General features: G+C 39.1%; 4 protein-coding genes across 5 annotated transcripts in view; 1 reads left to right on the top strand and 3 right to left on the bottom strand.

The window, feature by feature from the left end:
• The window catches only part of clec16a (C-type lectin domain containing 16A), a 30,668-nt gene extending 28,926 nt beyond the window's left edge, over positions 1-1,742 (bottom strand). For both annotated transcript variants that reach the window (XM_061846018.1, XM_061846019.1), the window contains exons 1-2: positions 1,340-1,742; positions 708-836 (exon numbers count right to left, since the gene is read on the bottom strand). In XM_061846018.1, coding sequence (XP_061702002.1) covers positions 708-836; positions 1,340-1,413 — 203 coding nt within the window. In that variant the 5' untranslated portion in view covers positions 1,414-1,742. The remainder of the gene's footprint in view (positions 1-707; positions 837-1,339) is intronic.
• A 61-nt stretch (positions 1,743-1,803) lies between these two features.
• dexi (Dexi homolog (mouse)) lies at positions 1,804-3,995 on the top strand. The gene is given in 3 exon segments (XM_061846020.1): positions 1,804-2,383; positions 2,386-2,718; positions 3,100-3,995. Coding segments are annotated over 2 exon segments (267 nt in total). The 5' UTR covers positions 1,804-2,343; the 3' UTR covers positions 2,613-2,718; positions 3,100-3,995.
• A 2,515-nt stretch (positions 3,996-6,510) lies between these two features.
• On the bottom strand, positions 6,511-16,436 carry ciita (class II, major histocompatibility complex, transactivator). The gene is made up of 21 exons (XM_061847264.1): positions 16,225-16,436; positions 14,989-15,051; positions 14,280-14,327; positions 14,120-14,176; positions 13,643-13,744; positions 13,452-13,520; positions 12,444-12,644; positions 12,159-12,215; positions 11,740-11,835; positions 11,574-11,636; positions 11,279-11,493; positions 9,850-11,102; positions 9,127-9,642; positions 8,861-9,040; positions 8,715-8,786; positions 8,483-8,563; positions 8,327-8,410; positions 7,910-7,993; positions 7,742-7,825; positions 7,095-7,178; positions 6,511-6,993 (listed from the first exon to the last, which is right to left on the bottom strand). The coding sequence occupies exons 2-21, from the start codon at positions 15,041-15,043 to the stop codon at positions 6,918-6,920; spliced, it is 3,477 nt and encodes a 1,158-aa protein (XP_061703248.1). The 5' UTR covers positions 15,044-15,051; positions 16,225-16,436; the 3' UTR covers positions 6,511-6,917.
• Positions 16,437-17,961: 1,525 nt separating this feature from the next.
• On the bottom strand, positions 17,962-24,102 carry nubp1 (nucleotide binding protein 1 (MinD homolog, E. coli)). Its single transcript, XM_061847251.1, has 10 exons — positions 23,981-24,102; positions 23,278-23,382; positions 22,973-23,106; positions 22,705-22,773; positions 22,454-22,486; positions 22,061-22,151; positions 21,200-21,354; positions 20,559-20,669; positions 20,080-20,266; positions 17,962-18,736 (listed from the first exon to the last, which is right to left on the bottom strand). The coding sequence occupies exons 1-10, from the start codon at positions 24,009-24,011 to the stop codon at positions 18,684-18,686; spliced, it is 969 nt and encodes a 322-aa protein (XP_061703235.1). The 5' UTR covers positions 24,012-24,102; the 3' UTR covers positions 17,962-18,683.
• Between the last annotated feature and the right edge of the window lie 1,192 nt (positions 24,103-25,294).

The raw sequence follows: 25,294 nt of genomic DNA, 5'->3' as shown, positions 1-25,294 counted from the left end.
TTTTCTTCAGATAAAGTTTGTCAGATCAAGAATTTTTATTGATGAAAAATTTTAAATACCCTTTTATATCATGTTCTATGAATATCAGTTGAAATTGGAAATTATCATTTCTGCATTTGAAATTATAGTTTTCTATTTTAGTTATGCAATTGTTTATTTTATTTTTAACTTACGGTTACATTATATCAATCCAGTAAGTTATTTTAAGGTCTTTGGATTCCATCCCTAATCACACCCGCAACTTTATCTGTGAGCATGGCTCACCATACCCGTACATTTTTCAAATGTGAGTGACTGCAAAAGCAACAGTTTGTTGTCACAATTAAGCATACACTACAATACAATACACATCATACATAGTGTAGTATTTTGCGATGACAAGACAAAAAATATTTGCTGGTTGTTTTTTTTTTTTTTTTTTTGCCTCAGTGAAGAAAATTGTAATTTGCCGAGTTTTTCTGTGACAAACAGAAGGACCCCCCCCCCCAAAAAAAATCATGATTACTGTAAAATAATTTTCAAATACTGAACCGAAAATATGAAGGGGTCCACTGTTATAATAAGGAAAAGGTTCATACGGGGGTTGTAGCTACCTGTCTAGTAAATAAGTTTCTTTCGACTTGTCCCGTTAAGGGTAGCCACAGCGTAACATCTCAGATGTCTGCTCTCTGCTTGGCAATAATGTTGGGAAGTTGAATGTGACTTACTCAAAGACAGAGCTGTCATTCTGGTCCCCCCAAATAAGGATCTCTGTGATGGAGCGTATCGTCTCCACCAGGAGGTTGCGGTTGTGGTCCGTGACTGTGGTATTTTTGGTCAAGACATGGTACATGTACCTGAACGAAAAACAAAACCAAAAAAACATGCAAAATACATATAAATCTGGGTTAATTTGTATTATATAACAAAGCAAAAAGACACCCCTTGAATTTTTAACTGCTAAACGAGAAAGGAGCTCAAAGTTCCCTTTCAATATGCTGTATAGTTAAAGCTGCAACAATCAATGTCCTATCCTGAACCATTAGTTATAAGTCAGCATGACATTTAAAAAATAATAACTCCGCGTGGTGCTCATTATATCGTCTTTATAGAGTATTTAAATTTAATCATCATATTCGTCTAAATCAGCAAACAGAACGTGTTCAACTGAAGGCAGCTAGAATAGATAGCTGTACAGGAACAATTAGCTATTTTATAAATAAAAATAAACTGAGTCGTACTGACGCTAGTAACTAAAAATGTATTACTCTATAACAGGAATTTATTGTGCAGGACTGTATTACAGTTCTGGTATTTATCAGCCAACGTTAGCATCTCGGTGTCAATGCTAGCTACTCACTTCAAATGGTCCAGGGAATGGATATTTTTCAATTTCCCCTGTCCTCCGACCCAGCTCCGTGACCTCCCAAACATGGCTGTGGTTATAAGGAGGCCCGATAACGGATCAGGCGGATTATTCGCTGATATTAGCGGCTGAATCTGTCCATTATACCCACTCTCTGTGGAGCTAGCCCACTTTAGCAAACAGTCGGTGATAGGTGGAGAAGGGAGGAGCGAGGAATAGTTACGTAACCGTGGTCATCGAGCGGATGTTTGGGAATTGTAGTTTTGTAGTTGTCTAACTGCGCCACTGAAAAACGAATCTCGTTTTTTGTAACTTCCTCAGCCCTTTATCCACGCTTCTCTGTTTACATCTGGGCTCCTATTGAAAAGTCGAGGAGACATCAGTTTCGAGCAGTGAGACGTTCTTCCACAATGTCGTCATTTCATGGAGACGGCAATTAAAGATGACGTTAGGTCACTGACGTGTGCTTGAGTGTGTTTTTTTTAGTCTGCACTGTTTTTATGGACTTGGCACCAGTTGGTAAATTACGCGTGGTCGCTAAAAGAGAGCGGGGACGTACATTTGTGGATTATGCGTGTTTTGATGGCACGAATCTACGTATACAAATAATGCATGTATTCTGTTAGGATGTGTTTTTGTTAGGGTTGCGCGAGACTGTTTTTAGCTCCGACCACTTGGCATGGCATGAATTCCGCAAAGCCAGGAGAACCAATGTCAAGAATGCTACCAGTGAGCCACTGTTATATTTTGATACGACTAGTGCGCTATTTGAAGCTATGAACGCGAGGCTTTTATATGCATACGTTTTATTATCGTTATCCCTCGTCAAAGTACAGTTGTAATAGTGCACATCACTTTTTTCCCCCCCTGTCGGGACAGGCAATTGTGTGCACGAAACTCGCCGGATATGCAGATTTCTGGTATTGTCAACTTCTGTCCTCGTAAATGGATGTTACCCCAACGTTGGAGTGCCTGAACCTTTACTTTTTTTTCCCTCTATGATCCTCACAATTAATGCCCTGCTAGATTCAATCGAATCACTTTGGACGAGCACCCCTATATGTTTTATCTGGGCTTATTCTTTGTGAACGTCCTCATTCTCTACTATGCCTTTCTGATGGAGTACATCGTCCTAAATGTGGGTATAGTATTTATGCCTGAGGATATGGACCGGGCTCTGGTGGACCTCGGGGTGCTGTCTGACCCGGCATCCCTACCTTACGATTCGGACGCAGACTTGGATGTGTTTGAGGGGTATCTGGAGTGATTTAAGGTGGTGATGGATGTGATCACAATGCTGGTGAAGATGATACAGAGGTCAGAGACAGGACCCTGCTGGACATTCATTGTCTTTTGGGAGAGAGAGGAAAACAGTAAGCCATTTGATAATTTTAGTAAAACATTGGCTGAGCCAAACCACAATTATTATTTCACAGTTTATTGTTTTACTGGGCATATAACTAAAGAATTGTATAGTTTTTACCCACACTTCATTACATTCCCCAATACAAGAACCGTATTAGAGTTACAAAGATTTAACCGGCAATATTGCCTGCGATTTATTTTACACAAATTCCAGTTTCTGCCATTTTGCTTTATAACTTGAAAAAAATGTGTGGATTTGTTGACACTGTCAGTATGACTTGAGATTAGTATATGATATGATCTGGCCCCAAATTAATTTTGCATTATTGTTATTATGATTTTAGTAGTTTTCCTCATGAAGCTATGCTTAATGTTTAATGTAATTACAGGTCCTCTCAGTGTGAAGATGACAGCCATTGCGTGGGAATACTCATTCTATCACTGCACCACACCATCAACCACCTCAGTCTTCACACAAGCAATTGTGTCCTTAACTTGGGGCATAATGGAAGGAAAAAAGAAAGCAATATCTGCTGCAAGTGAGAAAATAAACATTTTCACTGTGGATTACAAGTGCAGTATTGATCCAGAAATAAGGAACCAGGTGCTTATAATATGTGCTGTAACCACATCAGCTCAGTGGTGTGCACCAAAGAAAAAGTGACCCTCGCAGTGGAGCCTTTGTATTCTGAAAACTGTTCCCTTCTCATTTGCCTCCAATAGAATGTGATCTAAGGAAAATGTATTCTTACTTTGCAGGCACCCACCCATTGAGAGGAATGTTAATCTGAGTTTATTCATATCTGGTTCACAATAAGGACTGGGGTCTTGTGGGTGCACCTCTCAAACATGACACTGGACACACAAGGCTGGGCAACTGTTTTTGATTTTGCTCCGTTTTGTTGCAACATTTAACTGTTTTAGTTTTTTGCTTTGGTGTGCGCATCCAGCATAAATTACTTCCATGAAAGTGCTTCCTGTTGGGTTGGGTCACGATTAAAATGAAAATTTAATGAGTTGGTGACAACCTTAAATTGAATCTTAAAGCAGCTACTTCATATTCAACTCAAAATTGTATCTTGTACATACATTTTTACTTTATTTTAAAAATTTAAGACACCTGATACAGACTTGCAATGCTGGTTGAATGTTTTGTTTTTATTATTTCTGTCTTGGGATCTATATATTTTTTTATCCTGGAAAGGATTGAGCATTTTCCTAAGAAAAATGTATATTACCTTGAAGCAATAATGAACTGAATTAAACATTGGTTTTCATATCATGAGTAATAGCGTTGATGTGTAGTGTAGTGACATTCACCTGGGTTCCGGTACCATGGGTTCAGTCAATGATAGTGTGACACAACTCTTCCCTTCAAAAGTATTACAACGGCATAGACAATTCAAGTGTTGACTTTTTGATTATTTACTTCAATAGTCTTGTTTTGGGGCGTTGTGTTTCATCTGTGAAAAATGCATTTTTTTGCCAAGCAAATATGGAAGACCAGACAGCTTTCAATTGGAGAACGCAAACAAATTTTAAGCTGAGGGAGGAGGGAAAATCTTTCAGAGCAAATGCACAAACCTTGGGCACAGCCAATGGAAGAACTTGGAATGTCCTGAAAAATAAAAACTGCTGGTGTTCTGAGCAACAGACATCAAACAGGTCTTGCCAAGGCTTTAAACAACTGATCACAGAAACAGAGCTATGAAGAAACACCTAAAGACAACAATGAGATCACTGCCAACCTCCAGGGTTGAGGGTATCTCGATCCGCTGTTTGAAGACGATATTGCAAGAAGAAATGCACAGGTCATATGTCAAGACGCAAACCACTCTTTAGCAAAAACAATCAGAAGGCCAGATTGGATTTTGCAAAGAAGTACGGAGATGAGCTAGAACAGTTTTGGAACAAAGTTTTACAGACTGATGAGACCAAGACTAACCTCTGCAAAGTGATGGAAAGGCCAAAGTATGGAGGAAAAAAAAGATCTGATAATGATCCTAAACACACAAGCTCATCTGTGAAGCATGGTGGAGGTAATGTCATGGCTTGGGTTTGCATGAATGCTTCTGAAATGGCCTCACTTTTCTTCACTGATGATATAATTCATAATGGTAGCAGTAGAATAAATCCTTGAGACAAGACTGACTAAAAAGACACTTCCAACACAACAAAGGACTTCATCAGGTGTAAAACGTGGAGGTTTTAGACTGACCAAGTCAATCACCAGACCCTAATCCAAGAGACTCTGCATTTTACCTTCTGAAAAGGAGACTGAAATGAGACCTCTCACCAACCCACCCCGACCCCCCTCCAAAAAAAAAAAAAAAAAACAAGAATGAAAGAGGATGCAGTAAAGGCATGGAAATGTATTTCAAATGAAGAATGCCTGTGATGTGAACGGGTTTCTGGTATGATGCAGTTATTACGGGGTTATACCACCAAATAGTAAATGTTATTTTAATAATGTTTGTTCCAATACTTGTGCTCACTTTAACAGTGGGTAGTTTGAAACAAAATATGCTCTGTCTTGAGTTACACATCTAGATGTAAATACCAAGAAATAAAAGCTGAAATTCTGAACTTTGGTTTCATATTCATCTTTTGATCTGAAACCATCTACAGTGTACAAAAAAGGAATTTATCTTTCTGTTCCAATACTTTTGGAGGGGGCTGTAAGTCTAGTTGTCAAAGAAAAAATGTGCACTAAAATTGACTGGTGACCAATCCTGTAGTCCGGCTTTCGCCCAAAGACAGATGCCATGGGCTCCAGCTCTTTGCGACCCGAAATAGGAAAATTGGTTCAATCCTAGTTCAAACTACTACACCATGAAATGAATTTAGAAAAAATGGGTATATGTGTGCATATACCCACACTTAATAATAAAATATTTTTTTTTTCGTGTGCTCTGACCCAATTAAAATTCCCAAGAAGAGGGAACCCTAAATTATACGTCCCAATTTCAATTGATTACCATGGTTGTTCACAGCACTTATAATTGAAAAGGATGAAAGAGGTTGTAGATAATTGACAGAACGTTTTATAATTATAACAACTTACATCACTGACGGGTGCAGCCACAGATAGCCGCCACTGCCAATCTACTGTAGATTCCTCTAAATCACGTGTTTTAAGGGCATGATGCCTACATTGTCCACAAGGGGGAGTCAGTGCACATTGCAGAGAGCAGTAGAGTAACGGTGGAAAGACAGATCTAAAGACAAGACGTATTAGAATATGACAGCAGTGGGCTATTATTATGATGTATACACATTTATTCTTTCGTGTTACTAGATAAATATTGATTCTGAACTGATCCAGATGTGTGTGGCATAGTTGTGTGCCGTTCGCCCTTTAGTGCCTTTTTTTTGGAGGGGGGGCAGTATCAATGATTTCAACAGTTGCAACGTGATAGTGGGAGCATAAAGAGGTGGCTACCAAATGCACAGCTCATACGCAAATATAAGTAATTTGAATTTGTAAATTGCACCAGGCTATATGTATAACATTGATGTATGAAAAGTTAGGTACATCAAAGTTGGGTTTTGTAACCTCAAGTGCGGCAATAAACATGACTATGCCAAGCATAGATTTTCATATAACACGTTTTAACCTGAAAATACCCAACAGATCCCCATGAATAGCATTCTGTCATGACTAAATATTGTCAATATGTTATGCCTCATGTGTTGGCAGCAAGAAGTACGTGGTTGAAAATTAAAAAATGTTTTCAAAGCGCTTCTGTCCTGACTGCAGCCACAAGAGAGAACAAAAACCAATAATTGAGGAAGTCATGTGTTTTAATATACTGAGAAGGCAGTGACATACATGTTTTGACAATATTAAACAAAGACAAACAGGGAAAACATTCAAACTAAGCATATTCTACAATGTTTTTAAATACAAAGAACTAAGCTTTGTTGACCTTACTCATCTTTGAGATATTATGAGTCCAGTGTAAAAAAAAAAAAAACATATACAGTACAAACTGCACGACAACAAAGTGGCAATTTATTTAAGCACTCTGTGAAATATGAGAAGAACCATGGACGGTTTATATCCCATGTGATTGGATTAACCTGTCTACCTTTTGAAGTATTGTGTTCTACATTATATGGCCTGCACATACATTACCAACGGGGAAGTGATGACCAGAACTTTGTGTGAGCATGTGGGTGCATAAACCTGGTTGTCTAAATTGCACTAATGCCAAAGTATCCTTGGGTCTTGCTGTTGGAGCCTTTCAAATACACCATATGGAATACATTGATTCCACAACCTCAAATGGGAGAAAAGAAGCAGCAAGGTGATGAAAACTCATACCCAATTTATTTTCATTTTAGGTTGCAGCATTAATAGTTGAAGAAAAGTTTTTCTCACCTTAAAGTCTTCATTTTCTTGCATTGCCTAAGGCTGGCTCCCAAGCATTGTGCACCGACATCTGATAGCTTATTATACTTCACGCTGGAAGGAAAACAAGTCTTTATTCACTTCACTAATACTATTCGTCCATTTTCTCTCCCGCTTATCCTCACGAAGGTCATGGGTGTGTTGGACCCTAACCCAGTTTTGGACGAAAGCCGGGGTACACTGGTCGGCAGCCAATCGCAGGGCACAGATAAACAAATAACCATTTGTACTCAAGTTTCACACCTAAAGGCAATTTATAGTCTATAATCAACCGAGCACAAGTTTTTGAGATGTGGGAGAAAATCAGAGTACCCAAAGAAAACCCATGCAGGCACATGGACAACATGTAAACTCCACACAGGTAGGGCTGGGAATTGAACCCTGGTCCTCAAATTTGTGAGGCAGGTGTGCTAACCAGTTGGTCACTGTGCCTCCTCCTTAATACTAAAACTACCAAAATCATATCCTAATCTTTTCCTGAAGTGTATATAAGACGATCTATATCAATTTTCCAAGTCACCTATCCTCACAAAGGTCAACAGATTGTAATCAAAATGAAAATTATACATGAGTGACATCGCCAGTACATTGTCAGAATGCAAGTCATGAAGTCTTACTCTAGGTCAGTCAGTGATGCCATGTGAGGGAGGACAGCGGCTAAAGTGGAGGCACCTTCATCAGAAATCACGTTACTGTAGAGGCTAGAAAAGGCAGTGAAAGGGAAATACATACAGTAAGTGTACTGTACTGTACTAATGTATGTGAGTGAATGTGAGGTTACTTACATCAAACAGTGCAGTTTGGGTAAATCCTTGAGTGCAGTCACCATTTTTTTGACCCCATTGTCTCCTATACAATTCTGTGAAAGACTGAAACCACAAAACACGTCACAGACAATAGAATATTGTTGCTATAGGATTCAATTTCACAATTTCTCTCTATTTTTTTGAATCCTCGCTCTAAAAATGGCATCAAAAGATTTTGTTCGGTAGATGAAATGCATCTTTCGCAGGAAGCCACTTTGAAAGCATCAAAAGAAGAAGATAACCTGTAAAAGATACCAAACCTTAGAAAACAATAACTAATGAGCTTTCTAACAATCCCAGAGTGCTACTGTTTGTAACCTACTAGATTGCTCCATAGTTCTTTTCCTTGATCACAAGAGCATAAATGGAGAGGAACACTTATCTCGTCATACTTACTTGAGTATCTGCAGAAAACAGAGGGAGGAGAATGTATCAGCCAATTGCTCAGCTCCTTGGTCTCCAATCTTATTCTCCTCCAAACTAAAGGAGAGAAAAATCAACTCAGCGAGATAGATGGAGTGACATAAAACCAGTGGAAACGATGTGTATTACTCTAGGTGCTGGAGGTCATGTAAATTTGGTAGAAACTCCCAAAGCCTGGGGATAGCTTGGGGCCCACGTTCTGGACCAATCCTAGAAGGAGAGACCCGTAAGTGACACCATCAGGTTAAAGGTGATCCTTGCAGTTTTTTAACTGCTAGCGAGATTTGAATGTAGTCTCATTTCACACCTTTGACAAAACACTCCACTATCTTACAAATACTACAAATGCAGAGCTACTCACGCTAACTCCAGTTTGTATAGCTCCTTGACTGCTGGAACTCCCTCATCGAGGATGGGATCAGGTTCTCTGGGACTAAAGGTAATACAAATGTAAATATACAGTGTTCATGTGTTTGCGTAAGAGTGTACTGCTTGCAAGTTACTAACCGGCATGACAACCTCCTGTGTATATGAATGTTCACAAGCTTTCCCAGATGTTCTATTTGAGACACTTGAATAACCTTCAGGGGGTGAAGCTTCAACTTGGTCACAAAATGTTGAAGGGGCCTACTTTCACCACTCTGCTCTAACTGCTCCCACAGGGCAATTACATCAGCTATGCATGCCCTAAACAAAACACAACATTGATAATTGGCATCTGGTGATGGGTGACTTGCGTATGTGGAGTAGGGAGAAATCAGACTAACCCATACCTGTATGTACTGCAGCTGCCAAGACCAACCAAGGACCTGAGTCCTGAAATTGGAATGCCAGTATCCTCAAGATCCAAAGAAAAACCTCTGCCTCCGTTTTCAGCTCTTTCGAGAATCTTGTGCACAACATATGCATCTGGTGGACCAAGTGGAATGCCACGAAATGTGAGGAACTCAGGTAGGTTTGCTGACAGGTGAGTGACCAATGTTTCTTTTCCACTGTCACTGCCCCCATTGCCACATGAGAAACTTGCTTCAAAAACATAGTGGCAGGCCTCCAACACCTGATCAGGGCACAAGTCAGCAAGGGAAAGACCCTTGAGGTGTTCAGAGATTAACGCCTGTTTGTTGGGGTTTGTGTCTAGATGAAGCCTGCGTAGCTCGGTTCTGCTAAGGAACTGGATGCTGAAAGCAAATCGCCGAGTTAGCTCTTGTAACTCTCCTTCTGGACGCCTACGTCCCTTTGGGCCAGAAAGGGAGGGGGGTTTCTGAAAAAGGTTCTGGTTCATAACATTTCTGAGGAAAGAAGAAACATGGGTCATGATAGCCATGAGATTGATAGAGTTGCTGGACACCGATATATAGTAGCTTTACATTGAAACATCAATTTAATTATTTGGAGACTTTTAATTCACCAATAAGATTGTGTTGAATTAGTATTTCCTCGTTATAAAGCGTAAAACTCCATTCATCAATTTTCATTCGAGAGACAAAAAGACTCACCTGTTCATGGACAAATGGAGTCCTGCCAGGTAGCTCTGAATGAAGGGATCTGCCCACACCAAGACGTCGTCATTTTCTTCAAAGTCAGTAGTTTGTTGATTTCGCCTCTGTGCATTTTCACTCTCAATCGTTTCTTGCTCTCCTTCTACTCCCTCACTCTCACATAGGGAGCATACCTGGTTTGCGCTCCCTTGATAAATGAGGAAGACTCCCTTCCTGAGCCCGAATGTCTTAAGTTTTGAACATAAACGTACTTCTTTGGGAAGGATGGATGTGTTGGCCTTCACCCCTTCCCAGGCCAGGGAGCTCAAACGAGAAATAATGTTTTTTTCACAGATTTTCCTTTGAGCAGTCTGCAGAACCTCATCTGGTATTTGACTTTTCCCCTTTGTTGACCACCTTGCTCGTTTTCTCACTTGCGCTCTCTTTGACTCTTGCCTTGAAGACTGTAGCGTTATTTGAGCTTGAGCTTTAGCCTGAGTGCAGCAGCCCCAATTGTTATTTTTCATTTTAATGCAAAGTACTTGATGGCAGAGCTCGGTTAATGTTCTTGGAAGGCTCTCTGATCCTGCAGAGTGTTCCAAAACTAAGCACACCAGTCGACAGAGTCCAGGATTCCAACAAAGGTGACGTAGGTAACTGCACTTTTCTAAGTGTTTCAAAACAGATTCTCTAAGATTAGGGTCATCAAAGTACCTGGAGAAATACGTTTCAACATTTAGAGGGGTAAATCCACTAGTTTCCAAAAGGCTGTCAAGTCGCTGCACTAGATGATAGGCGGTGCCTTTTGGTCTGGCAGAAATCAAAAGAATGGATCCTGGAAGGACCACCCTTTGGAGGATGGCAGAGTATAGCTTTCTAACTGTAAAGACCTTTCCTTTAGTATCTTTCTCCAACAAGGCCGCGAAGTCTTTTTCTCGAAATAGGATTTCATAGTCCTGATCACCAAATCCGTCAAAAATGATGAGTACACGTTTGGGGGCTTTAAGGACTTGAGCGTACACTTCCTCAATATTGATGGGGGAAATGGCAAAGGTGGGCACGTCGAGTAGGAGGGTCTGAAGACTATAGTGTGATTTTTTTGAAGAGATCAGATGAGCGCCATTCAACAAGAATACAAAGTCAAACTGTGGGATGGAGTCTCTGGCCCAGTCCTGACATAGCTTCCTGATAAGGGTGGTTTTTCCCATCCCAGCTTTGCCAATTAGAAGTATATATCGTTTGGGTTTGTTTCCATTCGAATTCTCAAATATCTATCAGAAAGAATGCAAACATTTAAATAGACTTGCTCATAGGATGCAGCAATATTATACTGTGTAAGTACTCTTCAAAATCATGAAGTATGAAGGATAATTCATTGTAAAATTCATTATACACTGTTAAAGGTAAGGGGAACGTATACACTGTTAAAGGTAAGGGGAACGTATACCTGACTCAATTTAATCAAATTTTTTTGCCTGTCCATATCTCCCATGGACACCAGTTCTTTGTGCAGGGACTTATATTTTTTTCCTGAGCAAAACATCTCTCTCTGGATCGCTTTCACATCCAAGAAATGAGAGCTCAAATTAAGCCCTGGCTCCATCTCCTCACAGATTTGATGCATATGGGCTTTGGCCATTTTAATGTAGTTCTTTACAATCTCTGAGAATGAAACAAAACTGCTTAGCACGTGGGTTCACTGCAGATTTGCAATCAAACTCTGACAAATCAAAACGACTTACGAGGTATCTCAAAGGTGGCAGGAGACTGTCGAACTGCGGTTGACACGTTACTTTTAGCCGTCTCTGCAATGTAGGCGTATTAGTAAATGACACCTTTGGGGACAGCTTTCATCAACGCTTGTGAAAACAAAACAAAAAAAATCTCTGAGGGTCCAAGTGCACTGACCATAATTGCATGGTGGAGACATGACTTTGCTTGTGTTGTCTGATAATGTTCCAAATGGGGATGAACTCATTAGGGCAGGTACTACTGCACTGTCCTCTATAGATTGGAAGGGAAAAATTAAGAACACGACATCCAGACACAGACATATAGTACCAGACTGGCTGACATTTTACAACTTACCTTTCGTTAACATGTATCACAACTGTAGTACACATGATTTTAATATGACAATGTTTTCTCATTAGCACTTGGTAAGCCATACAAGGAAAAAAAAAATGCACCATATCACATTTTAACTTGAATATATTTTGCAGGCGTAGTAATGGACTTCAAAACAGCAAGCCAAAAACAAATGGAAGTAAGGAAAAGTCCATTATCTTCTTGTATTACAAGATACCAGATGCAGGTATCTCACCCACCTGGGAAAATGTATGGCACTTGGAGTTCGTATGCTGATGGCGAAGGAGGCACAGGTACTGCAGCCATGGGACAAAAGAGAAAATGGACAGGAATCACATTTTGGCATCGATATGCTTCCATGCAGTACAATGCAACAATTACTGTAGTTGCCTACCTCCTTTTACCAAGTCTAAATAACCTACCACTTAATGGTTATCGTGTAGTGTGCTCAAAACATTGCATGGACGATCAATCGTAATGAAACTACATCAACCAGGCAACTGTTAACTTGAATGATTGCTTACCCAATACGTATAATGGTAGAGCAGCTTTGGGGAATGAAAGTCTGATAACTGAAGGACAGATTGTTTGGGTCTTAAACTGATAAGATGTCACGTCTGGACTCGTGACAAACTGATTGTATTGTTGGAAAGGAAGGATACTTTGCGGCAATGTGGAGGGACAGGATAGATGCCCCTCCCTCTGCACTGATCCTCCGCCAGTACCTGGGAAAGAGAGTAGAAAGAGTCTCTCTATGATAAACTAATTTGCCCTTGTCATCTGATTCAGAAAGATCCCTTGAATAGTTCAAGTGTTATGTCTCACACTTAATTCACACCAATAAACCATACTGTACATATCCCATCCTTATCTGGTGTTCCCCGTGGCTCTGTGTGTGTTTCTTTCGGCTTGTCCCTTTCGGGGTCGCCACAGCGTGTCATCTCAGATGAACGCATATATATGTTTGGCACAATTTTTACGCCGGATGCCCTTCCTGACGCAACCCTTCTCAGGGAGTGGAGGCCCCAGTGGGATACGGACCCACAACCTCTGGTTTACCAAACCAGTGCTCTAACCACTGAGCTACGGGGCCTCTTCCCCGTGGCTCTGTCCTGGGGCCCATTTTTCTTTATAATTGACACTTTATGACTGGGCCACATTTTCCACAACACCCATAACATTTGTGCCAACCCAATTGCCTCTCTTGAATCCTCCCCTCTTCTTAACGCTCCCTCTTAAATTTTGGTCCAACTGCAACTTTCTTCAAACTCAATAATGAAACAGAAATTACATACAATTACAAATACAATTACATACATTAAATACAAAACTGATATTAGCACAGTAGTAAAATGATTTGTGAAAATAAAATAAAATTATTGCTTCCAGATCCAATCTTGTACCTTTAAATTAATTTTTTAACAAAACACCAGACCCAAGGAAGAACAACTAATCAGAGACCAATGAGGTGTCAATAAATCATTTGTCATAAATCGAAGTATATTCAAGTCATTCACGTCATAAATTCTCACCTTCAGCTTTTTGTTTCTTTGGTGTGCAATTATTTTTTCCCATTGTCCTGTGTTTTGGTAGTGTAAATGCTAAGGGGTTGAAACGCATATTTAAAACTAATAATAAAACTAATAATTGAAAAAAAATGTAATTCTCTTGGAGAAGTAGTTCTTTTTGTATCCAAGTGAATGAGTGTTTAGTGGTTGTTTACCTCTGGGCCTTTTTTGAGGAATATTTTGTTTCCTTGTTGGCTTAATTTTGTCTTCCTGCTGGTTTCTGCATGGGTCTGGCTCCTTTGCCAAGGGAGTGTCACCTGCAATTCATGGAGGAGGCTGTAAAATTGTGTAATTGTGCTGTCTTCTAACAAACAATATTACGATCACAAACATAGTGTTCCATTAATGTTGTCTCACAGTATATTAGCAAATGAATCATTTCAGAAACAGCACTCGTATTTGATCTCACTAGACTACACAAGTGAACATGTTGTGGGGTGCTGCATTAAAAAAAAGAGAGAAAACATTGTAATGATGCATTACGAAGTTCCTCTTTCATTTTCACTACTGTCATGAAAATGGTACCATGTCTATTATATTTGAAGGACATTGCTCAATGTGAAATGAAATTTGATTCAACGCGTATTGCCCATTTTTCTTTGCACACGAAGGTAAACAAAGGAGATCCTTACTGAAGTTGTTGTCGTCAAAAATCAAAGTGGGATCATCACTAAAGAGGCCATCCGTGTCTACATGAAAAGGAGCAACGAATAAATTAGTATAACACAGCATACATTTGTGTGTAGGTTTTAACTTTTGACAACATGCATTCTATTTTTGATAGCAACATACCAAGTATCTTCACCAGGTAACTGTCATTCATGAATTCAGATAAATCATCTGAAACACAAAATGGTCTCATAATGAAACATCTTCTTTTGGGTTTTTTTAATGTGCCTAATTACAGTATTGCAATGCACATAGTTCACACGAAGCATCCATAACATTTTGCGCTAAAGTAAAGTACAACACTAGAGCTGTATCAAAAATGTGGCCATTACGAATATATTAACTTCCAGTTTTATTTGACAATGTCAGAGTACTATTAATTGAAGATACTATACTTATTATTGTGGCTGCAGTTTGGAAAGAAGTGCACGGCATCATGGTGGGAAGTGGTACATCACTAAAATGTTAATATTTTCAGTATGATTTAGGCCTGTTACAAACTACGCAATCATGATCAATACCGTCTGACAGTGTCAATTTAGGTGTTAATAATTTAAAAGCCCAATTGCATTTTCATACAGCTATTTTTACTGTTGTGAAGAATGTTGCTGCCAGTGAGTGAATATTTTTTAAACTGTCCATGCCAAAGTAAATACATTTTACCACCTTGCTGTCATGTTATTTAGGATACAACATACAACCCAATTATTAATGTCGTTAATCATGTATTTCCAGTAATATTTTCAAATCGACACAAGAGGATGAGGCAGAAGCTAATCTAGAACCTTCATCAGTGAGGCAATGTGCATGTATTTGTCTTGTGTAAAACAACCTGGTAAAGCTCCATAATCAGGACAGAAAATTGGGTCCTGATCCACGTCCTGCATTGTGGAAGCTGTCACACACCCACACGCACACACCCACACGCACACACACACACGCACACACACACACACACACACACACACACCACACACACACACACCACACACACACACACACACACAACACACACACACACACACGCAACAGAGTTACTCAGGCAAATATGGAACACTGAAAGCCACTGATATTTATTATTTGATATGATAATAACTAAATAGCAATGCTAATAATTGCAAAAGTCAATGTTTTCCCTGGAGGGGGCTTCAAACCAGGAGGTGTGTATGGGCCGCTTATGCAAACATTTTCCTGGGGTTATCATCGGCCTGGTGGATGTGGGGGGCTTTGCACAATGTTTTTGTTATATTTTGTCTCATATACTCGTATGAGCACTATAGGGATGACGTAATTGAGATCTGCCCACTTTCAGTCATCTATTTTGTTGTTTGTTTGTCTGTTTTGTTCTGTCTCAGCTGGCTCAAAACGAACTGCCTGTGTTGTTACTGCCCTCTAAAATGTAAATACATTCTATCTGATACACAAGACTTTTTTCAGCAATTGCAAGGGTCCAGATAATTTCTTATGTGCATAAACTGAAATTGTGTTTTAAGCACCCCACTTTAACTTGATCATTCTGAAATTTTAGTGAATTTTTTAAAAAGTATTTTTTGGGGACCTCTTTTGATTTTTTTTTTTTTTTTGCAGTTTCCACACAGTTATGTTTAAGGAAAAAAATGTAAAAAGACAAACAACCCAAGTGAACATAGACATTTTTTTTAAATGGTGATTTAAAAACAACATTTCAAAGGTACTTGCTGTCTCTGTGGGAAAATACATCTGTCCCCATATAACGCACTCCAAAAAAATAAAAAATAAAAAAAAATGAGACACCAACCAAGCTGGTCAGCCACAAGGTACAACCTACTTCAATACAAATGTTAATTTACATAAATAACTCGCTTGACCTCGATACATTGATGCGAAACGGACAACCCGATGTGACCGGCCAATACATAAAATGGATGACATGCTCATATTGATTGCATCGGATAAATTATGACCTGTTGCGATCCTGGTATATTACAAATACTACATCTGATTCAATATATATATATTTTAAAACCCTCAATTGGAGGAAAAGGTTTTACCTGCGCTCCATCGGAACGAGCCACACCGTTAAACTTACTTGGTTCGGTTTGGCTCGCTGGATGCTGCTGAGGAAGTGTTTTCTCCGTGGTAACTGCAGAAATTTCTTACGCCTTCAAAAAACGAGTTGCTACATGCCTTAAGTGTCCCACAGAGCGAGTATACAAAAATATATTTACTTTCGATCTGACGCTCCACAAAGGAGTGAGCAACTGGCAGGAGAGTCGATAACAAAATTTGGGAAAGACTGGAAAGTGTGTGTGGGGGTGGCGGGGGGGGGGATGGGCGGAAGGTCCTGGTTTGGACAAGTTGAAACGTAGTGAAAGTGAAAGTGCCAGGCAGACCAAACCCTGTGTGAATAGAAATTGTGTCAGACATTAAGCTCTATGCAAATCAGTTTAAAAGGCTTCTGAACAGATCAGGATCTTCCAACTTTTAAACGTGTTCTAAATATTAAACCTTATAGGGGGCGGGGTGGCGGTTAGTGCTGTGATTTGACGTGGAAACCCCCCTGCAATGGTTACCACTAAAAATCGTCCAGCCCACGTGGTGAAAAGACACATTTGCCACCGCCATTAAAGCCGTTTGAGGATTCAGTCCGCATTATTATATGTTTTTCGTATGTTTGTAATCTATTCCTGTATTACAAAGGGAGGGGGGAGAAATCACATAAATTGCATTATCAAAACTTTTTTTTTTCTTTTTTAAATTGACTGACTCTGTGAATATAACTCACATTTCAACAAATAATCACTGGGTAGCGATTAAAGTGCAAGAGTGCTTTAGTGCTTTGAACATTGACCCATATTCCATAGTTCTGCTTCCTAAATCAATAGTATCGGTTTATCCACACCTGGTTATTTTTAACCAATATTAAACAGTTTATAAAGTGCTGTAAAGAGTGAGAGTAAAAATTAACTAAAAGAATGCCTGAGAAGTGTGAAACTCCATTTCCTCATTCTGTGGAGGCCTGTGGCGTTTTGGTCACTTGTGTCAAAGGCCTGGATTGATATGTTTGGGTATGGTTGTTTTGTTCAAATCTATTGCTGTAATGCTTCATTCTCATCAATGCAGAAGGAAGTAAGCCATGTGACAAATATGCTGCGGATTATTTTCCACTTGAAGTATATACAGGGGTTTAGACAGCTTATTGATTGCTTTGCTAACCCTTAAAAAAGATCTCATTTTTCCTTTACAAGTAATGTATTTTCCTTCAAATTTCTACACACTAGTAGGACAACTTTGGCTTACTCGTAGGGCAATAACATACTTGTTACAAGTGAGACAAAATGGCCCACTAGTCAAAATCTACAGGCACCAGTACCACTAGATTTTACTAGTAGAATTCCACGTTACTTGTATTACTAATGAAACACAGTTGTAAACTAGTGGAGTTTTACCCATGCATAAACACATATTGTCTAACAACTATACCAAAGTTCTCCTGGAGAGGGTACTAGTATGTTGAAATTAAGCTATACATATATATAAAGGATACTGAACAAATGCTATCACAGCACACTAAATAAAATATTGAATAAATAGTCAAATTGCCTATGGCAAGTCATTTTCCCACCTCCCACTCCGCCCCCAAACCATCGCTGTCAATGCAGCAAACAGTATGCCCTCACGAGAGGGTCTTCTACACGGAGACAACTAATCAGAAAGAAGGAACGGTCTTGGCCAAATATAGACAAAGCAGATACGAAACCGGGTGAAACAGAAGTAGCTGTCAGAAGTACCCATTGTCGGCACTCATATAACGAAAACCAATGTGTGTGTTTTTTTTTTAATTAAATTGACACTTCCAAGATAAGTCCATGATAGTCACTTGATGGAGGTCTAAATAGCCAAATTACAGCACGATTAAATGAATGTTCCCAATGGCTTTCCTGAGACATGAGCACACATTTAAAAACAATATTCCAAACATATAAAACATATACCATGCTGTGCGAGACTTGGGCAACCATATCATTTGCTTTAGCAATGTCATAATAGTCATTAAAAACTTGATATGATCACCATCTTGACAGACCGCATATTTTATTGCAGTATCTCTAAATAACGGAACATAACACTTTAAAATCACGTCAGCATGAAGCTGCTCAATTTTTTTTGTACTACCTTTGGCTACCACTGATTTCATTTTTCTTTGATTGTTTTTAATTGGTGCATCATAATTTATAAATAACCATGATGAGCAAGACTCGATCCCATCATAGAGAATAAATGACTGAAAAAGGAAAATCAGAAAAACATGTTTTTCGTATGTTTCCAATCTATTCCTGTATTACAAAGGGGGTGGGGGAGAAATCACATAAATGGCATTATCAAAATGCTTATTTTTTTAATTGACAGACTCCACTTATACTCTGTGAATAAAACTCACAATTCAACAAAGAACCACTGGGTGGCGATAAAAGTCATTCCTAGAGTGGGTCTCGAAATTGACTCATGTTGTAGCTTTGGTCCAAAAGGACTGCCATAAAATCCGCTTCAGGCAGTGTTCTGGTCGTCTGGGGCATGGGTGGAACAGTAGTCCTTGATGCCTGATCAGAGGAAAGGAAAAAGATGTGACATAATTACACGGGTTTGTGTGACTTTTCAGTTCAAATCCTGGAACAATTCATAATCTGCAACACACTCTGTTTTAGTTTTTAGAAGTTTGTACAGTATACGGGCAAGAGTGAATTTAGAGTTTCAAGCCTTCAGTACCATATGCTGGAGAGCACTGATGTCTACTAGAAGAGAGTCTAATCAAAGAAGAGAATCAGTCTAATTAAAAGCAAATAGAGGAAAAGAAGGACCCATCTCACCTCCAGTAATGGTCAACATTCCAACGAAGCAAAGAGAATAAAGTACCGATTTATGAGTGATTTTTTTTTTTTTTTTTTTTAAATGATAAGTTTTTTGCTCTGTCTTGCACAACGATTTATATGTTTTCAGGGGCGGCACAGAGGACGACTGGTTAGAGCATCTGTGTCACAGATCTGAGGATGGGGTCCAAATCCTGCCCTCACCCATGTGGAGTTTGCATGTTCTCCTCGTGCCTGGGTGATTCTTTTCCAGGCACTCTGATTTCCTCCCACATCCCAAAAACATGCATTCATTGGAGACTATAAATTGGTCCTAGGTGTGATTGTGGGTGCAACTGGTTGTTTGTTAATATGTGTCCTGCGATTGCCTGGCAAAAAGTTCAGGGTGTACCCCATGTCCTCCTCAAAGATAGCTAGGATAGGATCCTGCAGTCCGTGACGCTTGTGAGGATAAGCCGCTCAGTTGATGTTTTCATGCAGTACAATACTGTGGAGTGCTTTGAAAAAAATACATTTTTGTGTATTTTGGAGGCTGGAACATGTTAATGGAAATTTTATTCATTTCATTGGGGATAGATGATTTGAGAAAGGAGTGAGGATAGTAAAAAAAAAAAAAAATGGAACAAATTTGATCTGTATAATACAGTATTCGATTCTCTCTTTTATGTGTCAGTTTTACTGCAAATGCAAAAATAGTAAAAACTGCTTGATGAAAGCACTTTGTCCCATATTTTGAAAAGTGGAAGTGAGAGGGTGAGAACAGGAGTTAAGGAATGATTTAAAGTGTTTTTTTAATAAATTCATGTGTGGTTTAATACATTTAAGTAAGGTTATAAGTAGGATATTAAAGCGTGTGGGAGAAGTAAAACTACAGTTATATCACAGATGTATGTATGAAACGGGCTTTCACTATACAGGTACTTTAATCTTTTAGGCACAGATACTGGATTGTGACAGCCATTTTCTTCTGTTTCCTTTTTCGTTACTTCCCTTACTGTCTGACCGAATGTCGTAAGTCATAACCCAAATCTCGGGGAAAAAACATTAACCAAATTAAATTATCAAAGTACACTCACGTTGCACAATAATCTTGTAGACTTCAGCAGCAGGAGAGTCTGGTATAACATTAAGAAAAGACCTGCCCTCGTCGCAGCTTTTTGCTATCCTCGGGTCGAGAGGCACTTTACCGAGCAGGGGCAGATTTAGGTTCGCACACATTGTCTCAGCACCCCCGCTGGTTGGAGGGAAGATCTGCGATGTGTTCTAAAAGACCGTACAATACAAAAACCAGAGTACATTTGTAAACAGACCCTCAAACGGCTGCAGAATGGACATATCAAATAAAGTGACAGCAGTCAGAATATTCAGATTTCATTTCCTTGTTTTATAATCTAAATTCATGATGAGAAATTATATTAACGAATTCTCACATACATAATGGGGCAAGAAATATCTGCATCTGTTTGCAAGTGCATGATTTTGCTAACGCACTAGCCAGGTGTTCAATGTTTGTAAAGCTATGCATGTCACGTTTATTTGCAATCTTTCCACTGACCTTGCAATTCGGACACACAAAGCCACTCATGTTTTCCACCACTCCGATGATTGGCAGTTTGACCTTTTGGCAGAAGCGGATCTCCTTTCTAACATCTTGCAAAGACACCTCCTATAGTGAGCAACAATGTGAATTATGAGTATTACATAAAAAAATATGAGCCCCAATAAACTATATTTGGGTAACGCTCTTGTCATTATTTTTGGTTTGATAAAAGAAGAACAGCTTGACTGCTCTCGGTCGTACAAAGTCCACTCAAAGCATTTCAACCATTACAAACAGGAAACTGATGACTTATTTTTTTCTAGGGGTTGTTTGTCTATAAGTACCACACAATTGACTGTTGTCAGCTGGAAAAGGCTCGAACTTCCCCGAGACCTTAAAGAGGATAAGCAGTAAAGAAAATGGTTGGATGGCATATATGGATATGACTAATAATTGCTAGGTGCCACGCCTACATTATCTTAATTAGCTTATTTGTCTGGGGGTAAATGAAAATAAAAGGCTTTCTGTTGTGAATGTCTTTGCTCTAAAAAACATTCATATTCAAACATTTGTAAAATACAGTCATACCTCGTTTTCCGTGGTTAATGGGACAAGAACCCCCTGCGAAATGTGAAAAACGGCAAAGTAGTTTATACCTGTGGTGTGGTGATTATGACTGCTCCATCCACATTGGTGGAGCTTAGGTACTGCACGATAGATAGGTGCTCGTCCGACGTGCCAGGGGGTGTGTCAATAATGAGGTAATCCAGTTCCCCCCAATCCACATCACGCAGAAACTGCTTAATCATTCCTGAAATGGAAAAATCAATCTCAAATTCTAATGAAGTTTTCCTTTCATTATTCTTCATTTACACTGCAGTCAACACCCCCCTGTTCGATAGCCCAGTTTTTGGGATTGGAAAACAAACAGATATTTCTTTAAGCGTGGTAAAACAAAGAAAAAAAATGGTTTCATAAATATGCACATCCTCCTATTAATATTTTGTTCACAACATTTGGCTATTATTACAGCAAGGCCTGATACACACATAAGGTGTTTTGTCCCGATTTTTCACCTTCCTGACCAAGCACATCAAATGCCAGACTATCTTTTGTTTTATAAGATTATCCTCATCTCTAATGGAGAGGAAGACCAAAGAGAAGGTTTATGGATGTGGTGAGGGAAGACATGAGGGCAGTTGGGGTTAGAGAGGAAGATGCAGGAGATAGGCTAAGATGGCAAAAGATGACACGCTGTGGCGACCCCTAACGGGACAAGCCAAAAGGAAAAGAAGAATCCTCATTTCTAATGGAGTTTAACATGTTATTGTACATAAATTATCAGTGGAAAAAGTTTTTAGACTATTTTAGTCAAAAAATGTCATTAAAACAGGGGTGTGTAGACTTCTTGTATCCAACAAATACCTTTATCTATCCATCTATTGTATTTATATATATAAAATACACACACACACACACACCACACACACACACACTGCCTTTATGTGGTGATGTACCATTTTTTTTGGGGCCTCTCCATATTACAGCATCATCAGGACTACTGAGCAGGAAGCCAATAGACATGACAGCAAGGTTGTCTTCCACAAACTGAAATACACAAGGGAGACACATTGGATTTATGCTCACTGAATGGTTTATAATTTCCGGCATCAAGGACTACTGTTCCACCCATGCCCCACACAATCTAATAAAATGAGCTTCAGTACAAGAGCTTTGATGTAAAATTTTGGTTGATGCTGTCAGAGAGGTATTAATTTATGTTTGTAAAATCAGAATACAGGATAAAACCTTTTGTGTTGGATCTCAGTCTATGATGTACCTCATGAGATACCCAGTGAATTATTGCAATGTTCTACCGAGAAACCCAAACAACTTCTAAAGTGACTCACCACTGGCGACCAGCCTGACCCACTCTGATGTACCTAAAGACATGGAAATAAATTCTATAATTAATGGCAATAATGGCACCAAAAAATGTTCCCTGTGTTTCTGAAGTAAAGATCTCTAATCAACATGAAACATTTAAGCAACATACTAATAATATAGCCAGATTCCTGGAGGGGGAAAAAAAAAAAAAAATATATATATATAATATATATATATATATATATATATATATATATATATATTCACAACTTACTTGCTCTCCCTCCAATCCCATCATTCTAGGAATCGACGGGCCACAGATGTCTACATCCAGAAGGGCAACCTAAAATTGAAGATGGCAGAACATATTAGTATAGTATAGTCTTTTCCTTTGTTTTCTGTAATACTGGTGTGAAATAAGCTATTAAAAGAAACAAGAGATTCAAATATTGTCAAACTGTGGCCCCAAAGGTTACTGTGCACCCCCTCCCCCAAAACAAAAAAAAACACAGGTCTGAAAAGTCAAAAACTTAAAACATTACCTCCTTGGTCTCATCACTTGCCAAGACGTGGGCCAGGTGAGCACTGAACGTACTCTTGCCCACACCTCCTTTCCCAGATAGCACGAGGATCTTGTGTTTCACTGTGGCCAGCTTTGACCCTATTTCTTTAATGGCTGCAGAAAACAAAGTAGTTTGTTTAGTTTTGTTATACTTCAAATCAAGATAAAATATAAGTTATGCTCACGCATATACCGCTTTCATATTTTGCTAATTAAATGTTGGTGTGTACTGGTTTATATACATACACGGACACACAGTTTGAAAAGACAAATACTGTACTGTACCGGGGTCCGGGGCCTTAGTAGCGCCAGAAGCGCACAGTTTTTGGTTGGGACAGCCCTGACATGATGAAGACTTCCCTGCCTGCTCACTCTGTGTACCTGGACAGTCTGAAAGAACGAATAAATGTCATTTGAGTCCTGTTAATGTGTTGTTGTTTTTAAACACGGACCTGACACATTGGCCCAGTTAAGCTACAAAAATTCATAGGCAAGTCACAAAAATTCATGAACCATTTTTTCAATCATTTAAAATTCAGTTCTAACAACAGTCTTCCAAACACGCGCCAGAACATGTACTTGGAATGATTAGAATTTGATAACTGTAACGTGTGTTTATTATTATAAAGTTGACATTTCTAGTAGGCTCCTTCCTTACCACACAATAGTTGGTGGGAGCTGTGTCACTGTGATTCAGCAACTCTTATATACGTTGCTGCAGCTCATGAAACAACGACTCATGCTCAAATTTAACACTCAACGAATAGTTGCCCGACAAATATATTATTAATTGTATCGGCGTACCATCAACCATCAATTCCCCCCTTGCAATTTACAGAGGAAAAAAGGTTGCGTAAAACTGTGACGCAATAACCCAAATATTTTGTACAACACTAAATGAAAATTGGGAATGAAATGACGGTTACGCTGTTCAATTTACATTTTTTAAAATTTAATTAGATGTTAATTTGTACGTGTAAAAACTCACGCTCGTTCGCATTTGCTGGTACATCCGCCATCTTTGAGTCCTCCCATGTAAACCTCCACTCAACGAAGGTTCCGGATGTGACATCGCTCCTGCCACTTTAAAATATGCCAGGAAAGCTGCACGCGATTCACTGCGACGGGAATTATTAAACATTTTAATGAAAATACAACACGTGTGTTGTAATTAAAGTATTGCGATTATGATTTAATCAGCAAAACTTCGATAAGGCACTGCACAGAATAGTGAACCTGAAGTGAAATAAAGAGTTCCACTGTGTCCACTAGATGGCGCATTTGATCAATATATGAAATGAAACCCCCCGAGTTGCACAGTCGTGGAGTTTTTTCTCAGTAACTAAGTACAATTTTGCCACTGTGAGCTATTTACATATACTTGCTGACATCTTAAGACGTTTTGAATACTAACGAAAAGGAGTAATGGCGATCTTAATTTATAGGAAGCCTTTTGATTCTCACTAACCAGACAGCAGTCATGTTGATAATGATGAGGTTGATGATGGTGATGATTGTGTCAGCTATATGATGAAGTAACAGGTGCTCTAGCAGCAGATGTGTGAGGCATTGGGTGCTATATATCCTCTAACTTGATTCCTGCAATGTGTGATCGAGTGCCATTGCATGTGAATGAGCATGTATGAACGTGAGCGTGTGTTTATGTGTGAGAGTATAAGCATTCTATCCCCCCCATCAGTTTGTTCTATCCAGAGTGTAATCGGATATCTTTGTGTTGGTGGCCTCATGCTTCAAATAAGCAAAGCGCTATTCATACATCACGTCAAGTTGGTTCATTCATTGTACTCCATGCTTTCATAAACACATACTATAATCAAAATAATGTGGACATGAGAGAAAAATGTCTGTCATTATACTAACTAACAGGAACAAATCCATTCTTCCCACCCCCTGATCAATTGTGTGCCAGTTTTAACCTCTAAGAACTTTGCTATCAGTTTACTTGTGGAACCATTTAGTAAATTATTCAGCACTTCATATGCAGGCCAGCTTGTTATTCCCCTCCTCCAAACTGTTTATTGCGCGTTTGCTGGTGTTCTGTCCTGCCGTGGATGTTTTGTCTGGTGATTTTATTACTTCTACTACCATAATTTTATTTATGGTCACCTTGGGTTTATTTGATTTTTTGTTGTTGTTGTTGAGAATCCACACGGATAAAATTAATATACACTTATGTACCCTTCAGGGTTTTCCAGGTTCGCTTGGGACTTTTGCATTGTAGTGCAACACCAAGTTCGTCAGAGATAAAAAACTGACACGAGAGGTGATTAAGACCGACAAC

Source organism: Syngnathoides biaculeatus, chromosome 16, assembly GCF_019802595.1.
Source record: "Syngnathoides biaculeatus isolate LvHL_M chromosome 16, ASM1980259v1, whole genome shotgun sequence".
Taxonomy (NCBI): Eukaryota; Metazoa; Chordata; class Actinopteri; order Syngnathiformes; family Syngnathidae; genus Syngnathoides; species Syngnathoides biaculeatus.
Note: the sequence above shows the minus strand (reverse complement) of the source record. Positions and strands in the feature narration are given on the sequence as shown.

Bases quoted from the DNA above. Each gene is read 5' to 3' on its own strand.
- nubp1 (XM_061847251.1), bottom strand. From the start codon at position 24,011: ATGGCGGATGTACCAGCAAATGCGAACGAGC. The intron at 22,774-22,972 runs GTAATGTTTTAA...CTTCAATTTTAG, and splicing joins CAAGTGATGAGACCAAGGAG to GTTGCCCTTCTGGATGTAGA. The intron at 22,487-22,704 runs GTAAGTTGTGAA...CCATGTCTTTAG, and splicing joins TGGGATTGGAGGGAGAGCAA to GTACATCAGAGTGGGTCAGG.
- ciita (XM_061847264.1), bottom strand. From the start codon at position 15,043: ATGCAGGACGTGGATCAGGACCCAATTTTCTGTCCTGATTATGGAGCT. The intron at 11,103-11,278 runs GTATACGTTCCC...TCTTTCTGATAG, and splicing joins ATTTGATTAAATTGAGTCAG to ATATTTGAGAATTCGAATGG. The intron at 9,041-9,126 runs GTATGGGTTAGT...TGTTTTGTTTAG, and splicing joins GGCAGCTGCAGTACATACAG to GGCATGCATAGCTGATGTAA.